This window comes from Brachypodium distachyon, chromosome 4, assembly GCF_000005505.3.
Source record: "Brachypodium distachyon strain Bd21 chromosome 4, Brachypodium_distachyon_v3.0, whole genome shotgun sequence".
Taxonomy (NCBI): Eukaryota; Viridiplantae; Streptophyta; class Magnoliopsida; order Poales; family Poaceae; genus Brachypodium; species Brachypodium distachyon.
The window spans coordinates 21,608,221-21,627,404 of record NC_016134.3 but is presented as its reverse complement, the minus strand read 5'-3'; the positions used below and the strand labels follow the sequence as shown (position 1 = coordinate 21,627,404).

The window sequence follows — 19,184 nt, the reverse complement described above, 5'->3', positions numbered from 1 at the left end:
CTCTGGTCTCCATAGTGTTTCTGTTGCAAAGAACACGTAGTATGACTGAAGGCGGAAGTTCTTCTTATGCAGCATTGCTCTAGTGTTAAGTCTGTCAACCATGAGGAGCGACATGAACACTTTGTGCTTTAGTTGACAACAGGATGACCAGATCCATGTGAGAGTGGAAGGGATGTCAATGTGTATGACCAGTTTCTTGTAGATCTTAGATGCAGAGTATCCAGGAGATGACCATGGGAATATCCAAATATCATGATTCTCTGTTCTGACCAAGTCATCAAGCAAGTGGAGTAGATCCTAGAATTGGGTATGTGCAACAACTGATAGTGGCAGGTGGAATTGCATGGTTGGGTCAGGACAGTTGATCATATTTTGCAGAGAAAGGTTCTGCTCAATAGCAAAGGAGTAGAGCTGAGGCCAAGTTTCAGCTAATGGGTGTTCAAGCCATGTGTCTTGCCAGAAAAGGATGGTGTTGCCTTGATGGGGGTGCAATGCCTTCTGTATTTATCAATCTGAGTGATAACCCCTTTGGGAAGGACAAATGTGCTCATCTGAAATGTAGGGAGTGCAGAAAAGACAGAATTAACCAGTTGAAGCTTTCCACCACATGATAGGATACTAGAGAAGCATGTCAGTCTATTTTCAACCCTCTTGATCATGGGCATGAAGTCAACAATTTTTGGCCTAGTGGTACCCAATGGTAGTCCCAGATATGTAAAAGGAAGTGTTCCAAACTGACAGCCAAGGAGATCTGCAAAGTGTTGTCCTCTCTCATTAGACATGTTCAATGGGATCAAATTTGATTTCTGGAAGTTGACTTTCTGGAACTGCTGCAGAATGTTCTGGAGTATTTGTAACCGTGCATCTTCAACTTTCATGATGATCAGGGTGTCATCAGCATATTGAATTTAGGGAAAATCTAGGCAAGCTGTATTATCAATTGGTCTTTCAATCATGCCTCTGTGCATAGCATCATTAAGTGTGGTTTGGAGTAGGTCATCCACAATGACAAATAGAAGTGGTCAGAGGGGGTCACCCTGCCTAACCCCTCTCTTGCAATGGATCAGTTTACCAGACACACCATTTAGGAGGATCTGTGAAGTAGCAGAGTGAAAAATCTTGCTAATCCATTGACACCATTTGTCTCCAAAACCCATGGCTTGCATAATTGGGATGATGGCCTTATATTTCACTTTATCAAATGCCTTTTCAAAGTCCAATTTAAGAAGGTCAATTTCTTGTTTAGATTTGTGGCAAGCATGACTATATTCAAAAGTCCATGCAAGGCAATCTTGTATGGTTCTAGTCTTAATGAACCCATACTGATTATGATGGATCATCTGCATAATAACTGCTTGAAGTCTGTTGACCAGCAGTTTGGTCAGGATTTTCAAAGTGCAGTTGAGGAGAGAGATGGGCCTGAAATCATTGACCTTGTCTGCAGAGTCAATTTTTGGAATGAGTGCAATGTAGCAGGTATTGATGCAGGTAAGATTGAGTTTTCCCTCATGAAATTGGTGGCACAGGTCATAAAAATCTTCCTTGATGATGGACCAACATTTCTTAATGAAGTCAGGGTTGAAACCATCAGGCCCAGGAGACTTATTTGTGGGTAGGTTCTTGACAACATCATCAATTTCATCATTAGTGAAAGCAGCTTCTAGGTTTGACAGAACAGTGTTGTTGTGGAGTAATTCCTTGCTTGGGAGGCTCAAATTTCGTCCTTGGGATGTTCCCAACCTATCCTTGAAGGCAAGCCAAAACATATTAGCTTTAGTGTCATGATCATAAACAAGAGAATCATCTTCCCTCTTCAGACATGCAATTTTATTTTTCCTGCGTTGGATAGTTGCCAGTGAATGGAAGAACTTGGAGTTTTCATCACCCAATTTTACCCATTTAATCTTTCCTCTTTGTCTCCAGTATGCATTTTGATTATTGAGACATTCTTGAAGTTTAATTTCCACTTCCTTTCTGAGATTACTTTCTGTTTGTGTGAGTCCTCTGTTATCTTCAACACCATCTAGCAAAAGGATGAGTGCATTGAGATCATCAATTGCTGAATCCATATCACCTTTAACTTTCAGCCACTTTTTCATGTTACCCCTGAGTTTTTTGAGTTTAGTTGCTATTATTCTGTCAGCTTGAGCAATAGAAGTGATGCTCTGCCATGCATCTCTGACCATGTCAAGGAAACCTTGCCGATTCATCCGGTGATTTTCAAATCTAAAAACTTGAGACTTTGGAATATCAGTGGCAATGTTAATAACATAGGGGATATGATCTGAGCTGGGTTTGGCCAGCGGAAATGCCTCGGTGCTAGGGAAGTTGATAGTCCAGCTAAGGGATGTGAAACACCAGTCAAGTTTTTCCAGAAGAGGAGAACTTGCATATTGCTCCATGTGTACTTATGACCTTTAAGTGGCAGTTCAATCCATCCAAGCTGACTAATAATTTCATTAAATTTGAGCATATCATTAATGTTGCCACCTGGTCTATTACTGTCATCTGGTGATCTCAGTGTGTTGAAATCCCCTATGACCAACCAGTTCCTATCTTCAGTCATGTCAATATCATGAAGCCATTCAAGGAAATCAGCTCTTGTCTCATCCTGACAGGAACCAAAAATATTGGTAAGGAGACATTGCTTATGAGAGGTGAGGAAGGTGAATTCAATAGCGAGAGAGAACTCATTGCTGAATTCAAGTTGGCCACTGTATGCAGAGCCAATCCAAATTATCAAGAGGCCACCAGAACGACCAATAGATAGTAAGAATTGGAATTTGTTAAATCTTCTTGGGCAAAAGTTCTGAATGAATGCCGAGTCAATATCCATTCTCTTAGTTTCCTGCAGGCAGATGATGGAGCAACCACTTTCTTCAATTTTCTTTCTCAATTGTGTCCATTTGTCTTTACCGTTCAGTCCCCTGATATTCCAGGACAAAATTTTCCAATATTTGCAACTCATTGGGAAACCATGGGCAAGAGAAAGACAAATGATGCAAACATAGTAAATGTTACATCACATGACCACATAAAAGATTTAAAGGAGTAATCTTTAGGAAGAGTGCAGGAGTGTTCAAAGAGCAAATCAGACTGCTTATTACATTTATAGAAGCACACAAAATAACTGCAAGTATGACATGTTTGCAGACACTTTTGGTCGCCAGCACTACTTCTTGTTCTGCTTGTTAGTTGGTGTGGCATGATCATTCTTCTTCTTGATCTTCTTGCTTGGATCAGTTGCATTTGAAGTGAAATCCCCTGCAACTAATCCAAATCTCTCACTGAGACTTCTGACAATCTTGTGGTCTATTTTAGGAGCTTTGGCAGCACAAGCAAGACAGTGTTTATTAATGTAGGTCTTGTGCTTATATCCACCATACTTGTCAGCCGATCTAGAACTTCTCCTAACTTCAGTGATAACCAAAGGAGGTTTCCTATCTCTTGACTCTAGAAGTAGAAGTAGACATGTGGAGCCCCTCATCCATGCAAACAGAGCCCTTTGGGGCCTGGGGGATGGAGAAACCCTGACTTGCTTCTATAACCCTAGCAGCAAGCTTACAAACAGGAGCCATCTTAGATGGGCAAGTGTCACGGAGGAAAAAAGGCCTAGAGAAATCATTGGAAGCAGCAAAGATACTCCACATATTAGACATAAGCACCTTCCTAGCCCAATCAAAGTTATCAGGTGATGCAAGCATAGCAGTAAAGAAATCAATCCATGGGCCAGGTATTGTCACAGTGTGAGTGTGCATATCTGATGGCCTAAAGTGCTTAAGCGTATGTCAGTGCCTTCACCGGTAATGTGAATCTTCTCCATCTGGGGTTGATGGATGTCTATCTCCAATAGTGCAGGGAACTCTTGAACATTGTGATTAAATTGTGGAATGATTGCTCTTCCAACTATCATATTGTGCAGACCAACATCTTCATTACCTTGGATCACTTGGGGGACCTCAAAAGCAACATCATTAACTTCCATTTCAGGCAGGTTTGGCTGAAGTGCTGGCAAATGCTGGAGCTGATTAATGGATCCTTCTGATGCTTGATCAGGAGCATTGCTGCTGAGAGTAAGGGTGATAGCACTCTCATCTTCTTGGTCAGGGGCCTGATTAGGGTCATTGTTAATCACCTGCTCATTAGCTTGATTCTGCTCCTCATGAAATAAATTCATGAGGTTCTGTGCTAGAAGTGGATCCTCAGGAATATTCTGATGAGCGTTGTTAGCTGGTGGGGCAGGCCATGGCTGCCATTCCATCACGTTCTCATTTAGATCAGGAAGAACAGGAGCATGCTGGCCATGGTCCTGGTGAAATGGCAAAGCAGGCAGGGAGTGTGGGGTGTCACCATTATTCGGAGGGGCATCCTCTTCTGGTGGCTCTATGCCCATTAGCCTCTGACTAACAATGTAAATTGGGACTGTCCATGATTCACCAGTGAAATCATTGCCATGAGACACCTGGATACTGAATGGGATATCAGCAAGTGATTCGACCCTGACTTTGATGACAGCCCTAGTCAGATTGCTAACAGTTTTATCCCAGCTAATAAGCTTCCCCCATTTGGCCACAGCAGCATTAACATGAGCAGTTTCCCACAGGTCCAATGGCAGATTAAGGAGCATCAGCCAAACCTCTCTATTATATGCAAATGCCCTCCAATTGATGCCTCTATTATGCTCAGTGAAGACATAGTGGGTACCATTATGGTGGTGCGGACCATGGAGAACAAGCCAATGTCTATCACTAGTAGTAGTGAACCGAATAATAGCATGACCTAAGGTAGAGCGCTGCATGTAATCGACATGGATGCTCAGATGACCATCAAGAAACGCAAGGAGATTCTCTCTAGTATCATGGAAGGGAGCATCTGGGTTGGGGGGAGGGAACATGGTAACAATGGTGACATCCTCATTTTTGGTGGGAACATTACCGATGACGTGGTACCGGCATTGCTCTGGATGACCCGGAACCTCAACGATGTCGAAGCGGCCTAGGAGGAAGGGCGCTGGGTCGACGGGGAAGTTGGCCATCGCACCCGCCGCACCGTCTTCGTTGGTGGCGAGCTTCGCTGCTACAGTAGACTGGGGCTTCGACAGCGATGGAGAGACAGAGGAAGGGGAAGGGTCTCCCTACTTCTTTGATAAAAAAAATCCCATACTGTGAGAAGGAGGTAAATGTTGGTGGTGTCCCCCGTGCAGGTTCATCCTTAGCCGTAGATCTGAACCACGTGGCAATCTCTCCAGGTTTCCAATGTGAGATAGGAATGCGCGGGAATTTTGGCAGAAAAACAATGCTAGGGTTTTTACTTGGGCCAAGGATTGGGCCGTGCCGAATTTGTGGTTCTCAATTCGCACTGGCAGGTGGGGTTGATATTATGAACTGGGTATCCGGGGCCGGGTCTGGTAGTGCCAGACCGGGACCTGACAGACCCGACGGGTCTGAAAATTTCCCATTTATAGACCCGCGGGTCTGATTTTTTACCAGACCTGCATACTAATCAGGTCTAGACCCGTCGGGTATTCGGGTACCCATTGCCATCGCGGCGATGGAGGGAGGCGAGCCGGTGCCCGGCGGTGACCGGCGCCAGAGGGAGGCGGCGATGGGGATGGCGATGAGGAGACACGAGGCGATGGGGATTGGGGAGGCGACGTGCCTGCTGGCTGCTGCTGTGACCAGGGGTTGAGCCAATTTGATCCAAACCAGACCGCACCGGATCCAGACCAAATTTCACTGCTACCAATCCAATCCTTTTTGCATCCACCATCTGAGCCCAGACCAATCAAGCCCACGTCAAAATCCGCACCAAAGAAACTATCTGTACCCGCCCCATTCCTAGGCCTACCTGTCGCCGAGACGGCAACGCGACGCCATCGCCGAACGCTGCACAAGCCGATCTACCGAGTGCATTGCAGGACAGACGGGTCACGGCGAGTCTGTGACGCCTGAACACTAACGGGTGGACGGCCGGACGCACGCATCTACGCATCCCTGTCCCGGTGGCCTTTGGCTGTTGCCAACAATGCCAAGTTGATAAAATTTTCTGATCTTTTTGCAGCATAGTTGTGCAACAATTGTGGTTAGTAGATGAAATCCCATTCTAAAAATAGTTTTTCGCAAAACAAGGGACACTGACTAGGATGATTTGGAATTCTGGTAAATTTAAGTCTACCTTTTATTTTTAGGGTGTTAACTGTTAACCGTGGTGTTTGATGATGTATTTTTGGAATTTGGAAATGCGAGACATCTTTTGCAAGTAAGTTAGCCATTTGTTTCATTGTTCTAGTAAGCATTTTCATAATTGATTGTCACTTCTTTGTACTATACAATTCCTTGTACAACACTTCTATTTAATAGGGTGTTGTATCGATCGATATGATGTTAAGATCAATAATAGCTTCAATTTTCAAAAATTTAATATAGTGTTGCTTGAAAAATTACTGCGCGCGTGAAAATGGTGCATCGGGGTGCCTTGAGCCCCAGCTGCGCCTGCACACACTAGATAATTAGCTGGTCACTCGGCTGCTCCCCACATAGAACGTTGTCTTCAGCTTCAACCTTTCACACGGTACCACCGGCATCTCACCATGCACACCTGTCTCAAGTTTCATCCGACTTGGTACATCTCACACACAACACATAGCCGGACTGGATTGTACTAGAGGAAACCACTACCGTACATGCAAATAAAAATAAACATACAGATACATAATCAAAATTAAGGCCAACATCCTGCGCACGGGGATTGAGAGCACGACTCAAATAGGCTAGCTATAGGGTGACCAATAATTTGTGTGGGTTCAGCGCCAATGCCAAAGTCAGATGTATCACTGTATAGTGCAAAATGCTTTCGAGAAATCTGCTAGAGCAAGAACCTCAGAGTTCAGCAGAGCTTTATGAGGGATACAAGGATCGAATAACTTGTTACCAGAGTCCAACTGAATTGAATATTTTTCTTGAGAAATTTTGTGAGAAATTAGCTTATAGAACCACAACTTTGTATGAACTTTCTATAATATCCGGACAAACCAAGAAATCCGCGGAGTTGCCTTGACTGGCCTAGCTAACTACATCCTCACCGATCCTAAATTGCTGTCGTTGTTTAAACCATTAAACCATTAAACCATTACTGAAAGGCACATATTTCACCGACCTTCAATATAAACATCTGGATGTCTCTCTTCTTTTACCTGCATCTCCCTCTGTGACTACCCTTAGTGAATCTGGTGGTTGTCGCCACAATCACTGCTGCGCTCATCTCCGTGAATCCAATGGCTTCATATGCATGTCGTCATGTCTGGAGTTCACTGCCCTCATGTTTCTATGTTATGTTTGCCCAAAGATCAATCACATGAAGACACACACGCACAAACGATTTATTTGCCAAAGGCACCTGTCGTGCCTTCTTTTCTTTATTTCTCTTTCAAATCTTACGTTACAAAACTTGATTACAAGCTGCAGCCGTTGATGTGTATATATACACATCCTCACATGGCCACAAGACTATACCGACTAGGACCAGGACTCATGACCCACACGGACACAAACTCACCAAGGAACCTAAACCTAGTACTATTCGGACACCATCACGTAGGTGAACCAAGACACAGTACTCTAACTAAACTCAAACTCAGCTAGACTAATATGTTCACAACTAATTAGGCAAGATTATTCTAACAATCTCCCCCTAATCTTGACATATCTTCCGTGCTCCCTCAGATCTCAACTCTCTGCAGCTTCACGACTTGTCAACTCAACTCAATGCATGGTCTTGACTCCCAGCCACACTAACCCTGTGCACTACACCGTACACTCCTAGCGCAATACGTGCTAGCTAAACCCATAGCTCCACGTAGAGACATGGCCTCATTGAAGAGACTCACCTTCACTGGTTACCGCCTCACAATACTCTTGAGCTTTCATCTTCTCGTCGAGACACACAGATGACTACCCGCCACCTTGTCTGCACGCACGTCTTCTTCCTCAGTGATACACCTCACCGGACAGCCCTTTGACCGTGACGCACTTCCGCTGCAACAAAGTCTCACACAGACGAGCACTTGGACACAACCACGACTCACAGACGCCGACCTGGACGTACATACGCAGCTTGACCCAATGTCGAGTACTTTCCGATGATCAGGATGATCTCCCGTTACTAGGAGATCGGTCCACTGCGACGATAGTCCTATTTGATCTGCTGAACGTCACTCCACTGCACAGCCACCGATTGCCCGATCCAATCCGCTGAATACCTCTTCGCGCACTGCCTCAGATTGCCCTATTCAATCCGCTGCATGCAGCTCCACCACGCAGCCGCAGATCGTCCAATCTGATCCACGAACGCAGCTCCGCCGTCGTTGCCCACCCCGAGGCGCTAGCACATCGCCTCCCCGGGGCAAAGCGCGTCTTCAAACCTTGGACCTCGTTCTGATACCAAATGTTAGGTTTGCCCAAAGATCAATCACATGAAGACACACACGCACAAACGATTTATTTGGCCAAAGGCACCTGTCATGCCTTCTTTTCTTTATTTCTCTTTTAAATCTTACGTTACAAAACTTGATTACAAGCTGCAGCCGTTGATGTGTATATATACACATCCTCACATGGCCACAAGACTATACCGACTAGGACTAGGACTCATGACCCATGCACACGGACACAAACTCACCAAGGAACCTAAACCTAGTACTATTCGGACACCATCACGTACGCGAACTAAGACACGGTTCTCTAACTAAACTCAAACTCAGCTAGACTAATATGTTCACAACTAATTAGGCAAGATTACTCTAACAGAATATAAATGGGATCCAGCATATATCCCGCTTCTAGACCAATCTCTAAATTTGTAAGTCAAATTTTGAGCAAAATTTTAAACTAGCAAGTCAATTAAGCGAGATAAACAGGATCCCACTTGCATCTCTACCCGGTGCGGCTGCCTCCGATTTGTATGTCCAGCATTCGTTGCCGACTTGCCAACAGGACAAGCGTTCTTTGTAACCCCTAACCTACGTCCACACCTCAGTTGGCCCCTTTGCCTCCATGTCGTCACTATTTCTTGTAGCCACCTATATATATGGATGGGAAGAGGAAAGGAGAGGAAACACAAATTTTTGGTGATCGAGGAAGATCCTAGCTAGCTACATTGAGCCAATCGCTGAGCTTTCAACAAATCCAAATACTGCAGAGATCTCCAAGCTTTACACGTACACCTCTAACTGGATTGAAAATTTCAATGGACTCCAACTTCTATGCTTTAATGTGATCCTTTAATACCCTTAATTAATTTGCTATATGTTTTGTAGCTACTGAAGTATTTTTGGTGAGAAAAACTTCAGCTCCCTTATTTGATCTTATGCACAAAATTAAGATCCAGCAAAAACATATAAAATATTGATGACATGGACTGATGTGAAAGTTCCAATGGAGCCTCCAAGCTAGTTATACATGCAAGAGTCAAAATATATATAAACTAGAGCCAATGTTGGATACTTTGGGTTTGTCCTAAAATCTTTAATTAAATTTCAGTCCTCTATCACATGGACAAATCGCAATCTCTATAACATGGATTGGGAGAAACACCTCTTGGTATGGTGGTGGAGTTGTGATTGCATGACTCCACCCGCCAGAGATCAAATCTTGGTGCTCCATAAAAAAAAAATCTCTATAACATGGTTAGATCAATTTAATTTTATGGTTGCATCGATCACTTTTTTTTGACAGGATTGCATCCATCACTTCATCGGTCCGTCTATGTATATTTGGGTAGAAACATGGGAAACTCATGAAATGAGTGAATCACGCTTGCATCCAGCTATGAAATCACACACGCTTATTACTCTCTTAATTTCGTACGTACATCTCTAGGGTTAATGTACAAATCAACAAAATCTCTGGTTTTGCGTCGCTTGGTTACGTTCATTGAAACATGTGGTTGCTAAAGGCTGTGGGGACGTTGTTGAGCCCTGAGTAGACCTGCATCTGAGTGAGGATATGCTCGAAGTTGTCGTTGGACTTCTCGATGGGGTGCGTGTGTGTGCCCTCGTACGTGGTCACCACCACCCCTTCGTCACGCGACAACCGCTGCACCTGCTTCTTCACGTTGCACCCTTGGTGCGTGCACCTGTAATAGCTCCTGCATGGATCATGCATGAAAACAGTTCAAATTACTACTCAAACCTACGCACATAGTTGTCTTTTTAATTAATCTGTATTTTAGTGGTACAAACATATGATATGTATGTATGTACTATCAAGATGAACAAATGCATATGCAGTTAATTGCTTGAAAACTATATGGACATCATCTTAAGAGCAGTGGAAATTAAGATACCCCTGGTCCCTATGCAGAAACTAAACAACAGCAGAGTCTTATAGTGGACATTTATTTGTTACCGAGCTTATAGACCCAAGCATCAGGCCGTGGGTTTGTTGTGTGCTAACAATATAAATAATCTGCTGTTGGTATATATACCATAATTAATTTGATGAAGACGTGCATGGCAAACAATTTCAGGCTCATGACGCCCTAAAAGCCCTTGACCACTACTATCTACTCTCCCTCCGATCCATATTAATTGTCTCAAGTTTGTCCAAATATGAATGTATCTATGCCTAAAAATCGTCTAGATACATATAATATTTCAACAATTAATATGGATCGGAGGGAGTAATTAGCTAGCATTTCACCTATGTCTTGGCCCAATCCACTGGTCAAATTAATCCTGTTCTGATCAATGGCAAACCATGCAAACAATTTCCATTTTGACGGGACCCATACCAGCTGTCTTCCGTTTCTTGTCATCAGTGAAGGTTACAAAATGGCTGTGTCCATCCTTACGGCGCTTGAAGCCAATAATGGTTCCTTGCAGGCTGATCTGTTTGGCAAACTCGGTCGGGTGTAAAGTTCTAGGTTATTTGGTTGTCAAATTCTGATATAGTATGATTTAATTCATGTCACTACAGCACAAAGGGCTCGGCAAAGCCCATTTAGCCTTCAAAAAAGGCTTTGCCAGAGGCCTTTTCTTGGCTGTACGAATTTTGTATGGTTTTTTGAGGTTTTCTGTTCTTTAGGTCCACTCTAGGAGTAAACTCTCCATTATTATAAAGGCGTTTTGGATCATAGGGGATGCCAGCAAGAGTGATAATTAACCTACATGTATTCACCCTTCATAACTACTGGAGTCTAAGTGCCAATTGAACCAATTGGATCGGGTAATTGATGCAGAGACCGGGCCTTTCCCCTTTTCGAAAAAAAATTGGATCGGGTAATTCCAGAACCACTTCAGTAGCCTCGGCTGGTTGTTATTCCTCTAGATCTCTCCATTCCCAAGGGGAATAATGCTACAAATTTCTTTGAAGTGCTTTTTCATGACTATGATCCAATTTCATAAGAATTACATCTACTCCCAGATCTCCAGTTTCCACCCAATCATTTATGATCTGATAAATTTTCCTATAGTCTATTCAGACAACCACTAATCCTGTAAATTTATGTGTTACAATCCATCTTTTTTTCTTTTGGAGTTGCATTCGCCTATCAGTTATTGTGTTTCTCTATTCCAATGATTTTCATTCTTATGATCCAATGATTCCTTTACATGGTTGGTTTTTAAAGCAATAAATATCAATGGGTATGTTCTTGGATATTTGTCAGTTGAAAATGGTTATGCTAGTAATGGACTAATGGTGTGTATCCAGGATGAAATGATGTCATACTTTACTTTTATACTCCTTATAATGTAATTTACACAAATATGTAGGATAACTGAAAAGTTCAAGTGCATGAATTGGACTCACAGCTATATTAATCCTATTTTGGGGATTTTTTTCAAGAATCTATCAGAAGGACATTTATCATTATTCTGAGAGGTTACATATCTAAAAGTTTTCAATTCATCATATTTTCGCTAAAGTTTTCACTTCATAATATACAATTCATTCTACCGTATGACACAGAGTTAGCATTTTCTTCTTTAAGTATGCTTCTCTTCTTCTTTTTTCTTATTAGGGCATGTGTTTAGACTTCAATTAAGACATGAAACATGATTGTCGACATAACTAACAGATATAATCTGTTACAAGCATTTTTTACCATAAGTATTTTCAAATCCAGCCAAGAAAGTCTGCACAAAACTATTAGTTATCTTTTAGTCCATGTCAAAAAGAGATACATTAATATGAAGTGTAGTTTGAAAGAGTAGTAATGTAAGAGAACAAAGAATAATCGTTGATACATGGTAGAATAAATGAATAATAGCATCCATGCATGAATATGATGTATTTTTTGTTACATATTGCAGAAAATGAAAGAAAATGCAAAGAAACCATATCATGGGAAACAACCTATCAAAGAAAAAGAAGCCTATGATTTTTTTTTCTATGAAAACCTTCTATGTGTTGCCTGTAGTAGTGGTTTCAATTCATTGGATTTTTTTTTTGAACTGAACGAATTTAGACACTCTAACAAGGTGATAATGATAAGTTTAGGTTCGTAAGAAACTTCAATCTCAACGATTACCTTTCAAATATTGCTTGTATGTGTGTTTGATTTATTATTAGCATAAATATAAGTATCTCTTTTGTTTACCAGTAATTTCTTATACTTTATTTATAAACCATCCCCCTATAAGAAAAAACCCAGACGCCGTTTGAAGTAGGGAGGTCCAAAGAGACTGTCTTGCACTCTAGGAAGTATGTAAAGATGGTGACATAATTACGATAGTAAACATATACCCAGTTATATAAAAAAGATAATATTCGATACTGCAACGGTGGGTGGTCCAAATTATTCCCAGTCAAATACAATCGCCATCAGCTCTCTATTTGTTTGGTGTTGCCCATCAAAATCATGTGGAACTAATCTAGCCTTTTCATCCAGATGATCAGGATGAGATATGTCATTATCCCATGTAAGCAACCACTACCAGAGCTTGGAAGATTCATTGGGACTCCATCTCACCTACTTTCTTCCAGCCCTACTGAAAAACATGAAATTATACGCCAAAACAAACAAAAAACACAAAAAGAGAACAGCAATAAAAAAAGTAATACCAAATACTAACTTCCAAGATCGAACACCCAAATGATTTAATCATCAATTCAAGGTGGCATTCGAGGAACTAAATTATGCAATATAAACACAAACACACCTGGGGAAGTTGTTGTTCTTGACGGCCTTCTGCCCGTATTTCCTCCACCGGTAGCCGTCGTCGAGGATGTCGACCTGGCTGCGCGTCTGGAAGGCATACCGAGGTCGCCGCTCCTTCTTCTCGCCTTTCTTCTTCTCAACGACGACATCCGCCTCACCGCCCGTGCCATCAGGCCCTGCCGAAGATTCTCCCCGGCCATGTGGACTACTTCTTGCACCTTCATCACCACCATCCTGCTGCTGCTTTGAGTTGGAGAACAAGCCATGGCTCAAGCTGCCGCCGCTGTTGCACGGTTGTCCGTGGTGGTGACGGTCATGGCTGCTCGCGGCGGCTGAAGTACCCATGAAGTGGTAGGAGTTGGACGTAGAAGAAGAGGGCTGCGTCGAAAAGAGATTAGAATAATTTTCCATGGCTTGTGAACCGTCTGTGTGTTAGGAAAAGAGAGAGAGATCAGAGAGACAGATGAAGTAGTTGGGGAACTGAAAGAGTTTTACAAGTTACAACCAGGTTTATATAGGATAATATATAGCCCATGCCTTTTTCTCGTTAATTCTCACTTTGACCCGTAGACTATTAAAGGCGGCTAGCTTCCTCCCTCTGTGTCACGTGAGAGCGAGGGAGATCGAGAGGCTTTGCCGTTGTCGTAAACGGCACGTATATTGATGCAATGGTTGTGGGCTTAACTTGGAGTTGGACAAGGAATAGTAAATGTCTGCCACTTTCCTTCAACTTGTCGATATGCTTTGGATGTCTCGATAGCCAACACGCACGAGCGCCATCCTTCGTTTGACTATTCTTCTCTTTTATGTCTGGAAGCACGAGCTAGACTAGCTAGCTAGATATCGAACCTAGATTTTACGTAGGAAAATTGTCGCAGATTGGTTGTCAAGGTCATGTGTGTGTTGAAATGTATTCTACCAACACGTGAAAAAGAATATAGCTAGACCTGTGGGTGTATGTGGGGTACATGTGACAAAATCAAAAGGCCTACAAGCTGATCGAAACTATTAATCACGTCCATGCGTCATAAACTTTCTAGGATTTCATGATGGGATAAGGGACTATTGTGTCTTAACTTTTTGTAAGTTAGAGTAGCTACAAACTCAACCATTTGATTCAAAAGAAGTGATGTACTAACTTTTAGAAGCATCACATTTTTATGTGCACAAAACATGACAAGACTCTTAAGAATGTGTATCACTAGCTAATAGTATAGTCAGCTAACTTGGATAATGAGCTCGACTTAATTTAACTAGTAGCGAGGTCAGAGCATGCAACATATGGTTTACCGGAGAAGGGGAGGCATTTGAATATCTTGGAAACTTCTGTACAATTACCGCATCTTTTGAGTTCTCACATGTCGTTGAATAGTATACTCGACAAAATGAAATATTAGTCAGTTACTGTTTTTTTTTGCGGGTTAAATTAGTCAGTTACTGTAACAGTTCTGTAGTATATTACACCTATGTGTCATCCGGTCTCGCATTTGGATCATTCCTAGCTGTAAGGATCTCATTTGTTGCACCTCACTCCCTCCGCAAACGGGACGGCGCTTCATAGAGGGGCCCCTATTTCTGTAGAAAATTCATGGTTGATTGAGTCTTTCATCCATATTTGGATAGCACTGGGGCACCTTCAAAGCCCTGTCATGCAACGAGTACTCCATGCCGTCAATTTTTTTTTGGCTGGATATTGAAACAAGGGCACGCCCAATGAGCCCTCTCGTGCATTGAGGTCCATGTGCTTTCCGATCTTCGATTTTGGCCGTCCCTAGCCATTTGATCTCATTTGTCACACCACACTCTTCGCAAGCGGGAACCTGAAACTCCAAATTGGGCATCCTAGGACCTCTCACGCATTGAGGCTTGAGAACTGCCCGATCTCGTATTTGGATCTTTCCTGGCCATTGCCCATTGGATTGCGGTTCTCGACCATACTCCCCGTAGACTAGATGCATGATACGTCACAAGGGACGTTATTAATAAAATTATCAGTGGCCATTGTTTGATTGGGCCATCGGATCTCAGCTACAACGCCACACTCTCCACTAACTTGGTCGCGACAAGTATTTAGGAATGGAGGGAGTATTATAGAAATTTTTTGTGGCTATGGCTTGATCGGATAGTTGTCTAGGAAACCTGAAATCCATTTTATGGGTTACCTCCGTCTAAGCAAAACAGCAAAGGGGCCTACCCATCCCGATCGAATCATTTGCATTAATTTTTTTTCAGTGTGCCTAGTTTCACATTCAAGTTGATCACGAAAATATTGCCGCTAACTAATGCAATGAAAAGATGCTACAAACTTATCGCTCTAGTAGTGGCCCAAACATCTTTGAAAGACTGAAACAATTGAAAATTCACATTTTCACAATTAACAAATAATCACCTACCCCTCCGTTCCATAATTCTTGTCGAAATATTACATGTATCTAGACACATTTTAGGAATAGATACATCCATTTTGGATCAAATTTGAGACAAGAATTATGAAACGGAGGGAGTATTACATTACTAGGAAATAATTATCTTACTTCATGTAATTTTCACTTAATTACACGTTCCATCCCTACATACATTTGTGCAGTCAGGTTGTACCGTTATGTCTTGTAAATGGACGGACGCGGCAACTTGTGCAATCATGATCGTGTATAGGAAGAATTTGTCAGTTCTAACTTCTAATGGAAAAGTGGCCATCAAAAAATATAATTGCATAGCATATGTTTCATCTATGGGAAAACCAGCAACAAAAGCATTCACAGTACGTATTCTGCGGTACCGGGTGCATATGTTTCCCTTCTAATGGAAAACACCAACATAAAGCATTTTATAACGTAAGTTGGTCAAAGATCGACCACTTGGGAGAGTAAACTTCCTTGTTACTCGCATTAAGCAACCGAAATTGCAAGTGATAATTATTTCACTCTTCTTAATGAAAAGGCAGTAATTCCTAAAAATAAATAAAAAATTCTCCGAGACTTAGCCAGTCCAAGTTGTGCTTGTGCCGTCGTCCGGCAGGCAGCCAGCAGTAAACACTTCTCCGCGTCGCTTAACTCGCATGCTCCACTACTACCAGCTCAACTCGTATGTACGTGCGCCTATTGACTAGCACACAACCTAACCTAATAACGTGTCAGCCACCGGTTGCATCAAGTCGTGCTTTGACCAACCAACTGCATATAATGCATGCATTTGCATCGTCATATAAGTCGATCCATGCATGCATGCATGTGGCTAGTCTAGGCTAGAAAGCTCCGAGCAATTTCTTGATTAATTTGAACCAATTCGGAGCTAACTAGTCTCTCTCTAGTTACAATTAATTTGCTTCACCCAGTCCATAGTTAATTAGACAATCTCGGCTTGGCAAGGAAGTTCTTAGAGGTTCTCCGAGAAGCCTCTAGCATGCATGGTCCCGTTTGCAGGAGGTCGCGCCATAGTCCACACTTCTGTAGCTTTTCAATCAAGCCCTTCTGGCTGCTCCTACCAATTTTCAGTCAAATCTTCGCTCGTAGCTAAACCCTAATTCTGCTGGAGTGAGCACGTAATTATGACTATTCGGTCTAGAATCTCCAAAAAAAAAATGGCTATCCGGTTTGGTGCGACGCCCTCCAAGTTTCGTTTTGTTGACTTTAGCTTGTGCAGTATAATTACCTCCTCCCTACAATATTACTATATTCTTCCTATATACTAGCGTGCAAACAAACTTATACCCCTCCGTGCCAAAATATATAAGTGACGTGGACGGAGGTATAAAAATCCACGTCACTTATTTTGAGACAGAGAAAGTATATCTTCGTGTATCAATACATAAAAAATGTTGAGATTGACGAGACAAAAATACTCCTGATGAGAAACATCTCATAGATAACTCTGTAACTTCTTAATTTTTTTACTAGTGTACTCATCTATAAAACACAATAATCAAAGTTGCATCTGTTGGAGACCATAATCAATTGATCATATACAAATGGTCATGTATTTTGGTAGGACCAGTAGTTTAATAAAGCAATATCTATCTATTATTGTATATTATTAGAAGTACATATACAGGTTAGAGAAAAGTAATTTTTCATCCCTCAGCTTGTCGGAAAGCTTGTTTTTTTCGTCCCCTTAAAAGTTTGGTGCTTTTTTGTCCTCCAACTTTCAAAACCAGACAATTTTCGTCGCTCCTTCCACAGTGGTATATGTATCCAGTGGCCGGCTGTACTTCTTCTCCACTGCGCCAACTTCTTCTTACATTCCGGTGACGGATTGCTTGCAGCAACGATGGGTGGAGCAGCGGCAGTGACTTCGCAGTGCAGGACCGAATCCACCTTCTTCAGACTTTTTCCATGCCAGTTCGGCATGTTCAAACTGGCGCTGATAGTCAGGGGCGGGTCGCGCACGGTATCAAGCCCACTGTGCCCCCGTCCGGTCCCATCGAAGCTACATGGCTACGCCACCTGTCCTTTCCCAAGACCCGTGTGGAATGGCCCACGCAGGTGCGACGGACACATTTAATGCACCCTTCCACCATACGCTACCTTTTCTTTAGAGCATCTCTAGCAGATCCCGCGCGCAAAAAGCCCCGATCCGAATTAAAACCGCCAGTTTGTGGGTTCGGTAAAAAGTTTTCAGATCCGTGAATCGGCAAGCCAAAAATCCACATATAGGCGGGATGGAGATCGGATTCGCGGGCATACTGCATCGCACAAGCTGCCTTGGCGGGAGGGAAATTTCAGCTCACGCCCACTGCTTCCTCTCCACCGCTGCCACCGATCTAGTTGCCGCCGTGCCGCCGGTCCCTGCCCCGCCACTGGATCTCGTGATGGGGTCTCATGTGCCGTCCCACACCGATTCCACCGGAAGGCCGGTTGCACCCCATGCCCAATTTGCTCCTCCTCATTGCCCTCCTCCCGCCGGCGCTTTCCCCGCCGCTTTCGCCGAATCCGGTGTTGATGGCGGCCAAACGGAAGCGGCAGGGCCAAGTGTCATCCCGGGGGTTGTCCCGGCCGTCTCCTCTCACTTCCCTTGGGTGGCGGTGGCGACGCCGATGGCCGCATCGGCGGGGAAAACAACGAAACGAAAGAAGGTAGCATCGGGAAGAGGACCCGCCCCTTCTCCCCCACCTCCGGAGGCAGCCCCACTGACATAGCAATCGTACACCCCTCCGATGTATACTCCAACACCTACAAGGTAAACCCTTTTCATCCTTGCGGATTTCGATAGCCGATTTGTGTTTTCTTGCTTGCTAAAAGGATCTTCGTTTGATTCGTAGCTTTGATTTTGATTCTTCGTATGTCGATTTGTTGGATGAAAATGTAGTGAACATTATTCGGCACCTTTAGAGGACTATGAGACTGGATTGGGTGCCGAGGGAGCCGAGGAAGGAGGGGAGAATGGTCTTGAGGAGATAGAAGAGGGGGGTTTCGACGGATCCGAACCTAAATGTACTCGGCAGGCGAGCTATTACTCGAATGTCGAAGATGTGACACTGGTGAGAGCATGGAAGAGTGTATCGCTCGATGCCGTGGGCGGAAATGATCAAACCGGCAAGAAGTATTGGCAAAGTATCGAGGACAAGTATCATCGTATGATGAAGATTCCTTCGGCGTGTACATTGAGGTCACTCCAAGGTTGATTTGAGACCATCAAGACATGTTGCAGCCGGTGGGGTGGTTGTTTGGAGCAAGTGCGAAATGCGTCGCCAGGTGGGTGCACAATTTATGACTATGTGAGTGAAACTGATACAATACATGTTTGTTTTATTCTTGGCATTGGACAATTTTGATTGTTATTTGCATTTGCAGGACCGGATTGCAATGCAAAGGTACAAGCAGATGCCGGCATCAAAGGGGAGGCCTTTCGTACTCCACCATTGTTGGAAGGTTTTAGAGCATAGCGAGAAGTGGAGATTGAGGGATGAAGAAACACCGGATGGAAGGAAGAAAGAGAAGGAGAGGTTGAAGAAGCAAGGAGAAACCTCAAGTTTCACGGCCAAATTCGATGAATTGATGGAATCGAAAGATGCTGTCGTGGCTAAGAAA

At 43.2% G+C, this 19,184-nt stretch overlaps 1 protein-coding gene across 1 annotated transcript; it reads right to left on the bottom strand.

Annotated features, from left to right (window-relative positions):
* Window positions 1-9,742: 9,742 nt before the first annotated feature.
* On the bottom strand, window positions 9,743-13,721 carry LOC100846649 (probable WRKY transcription factor 75). Its single transcript, XM_003577518.4, has 2 exons — window positions 13,160-13,721; window positions 9,743-10,143 (listed from the first exon to the last, which is right to left on the bottom strand). Exons 1-2 carry the CDS (start codon window positions 13,567-13,569, stop codon window positions 9,927-9,929), a joined length of 627 nt encoding a protein of 208 aa, XP_003577566.1. The 5' UTR covers window positions 13,570-13,721; the 3' UTR covers window positions 9,743-9,926.
* Window positions 13,722-19,184: the final 5,463 nt, after the last annotated feature.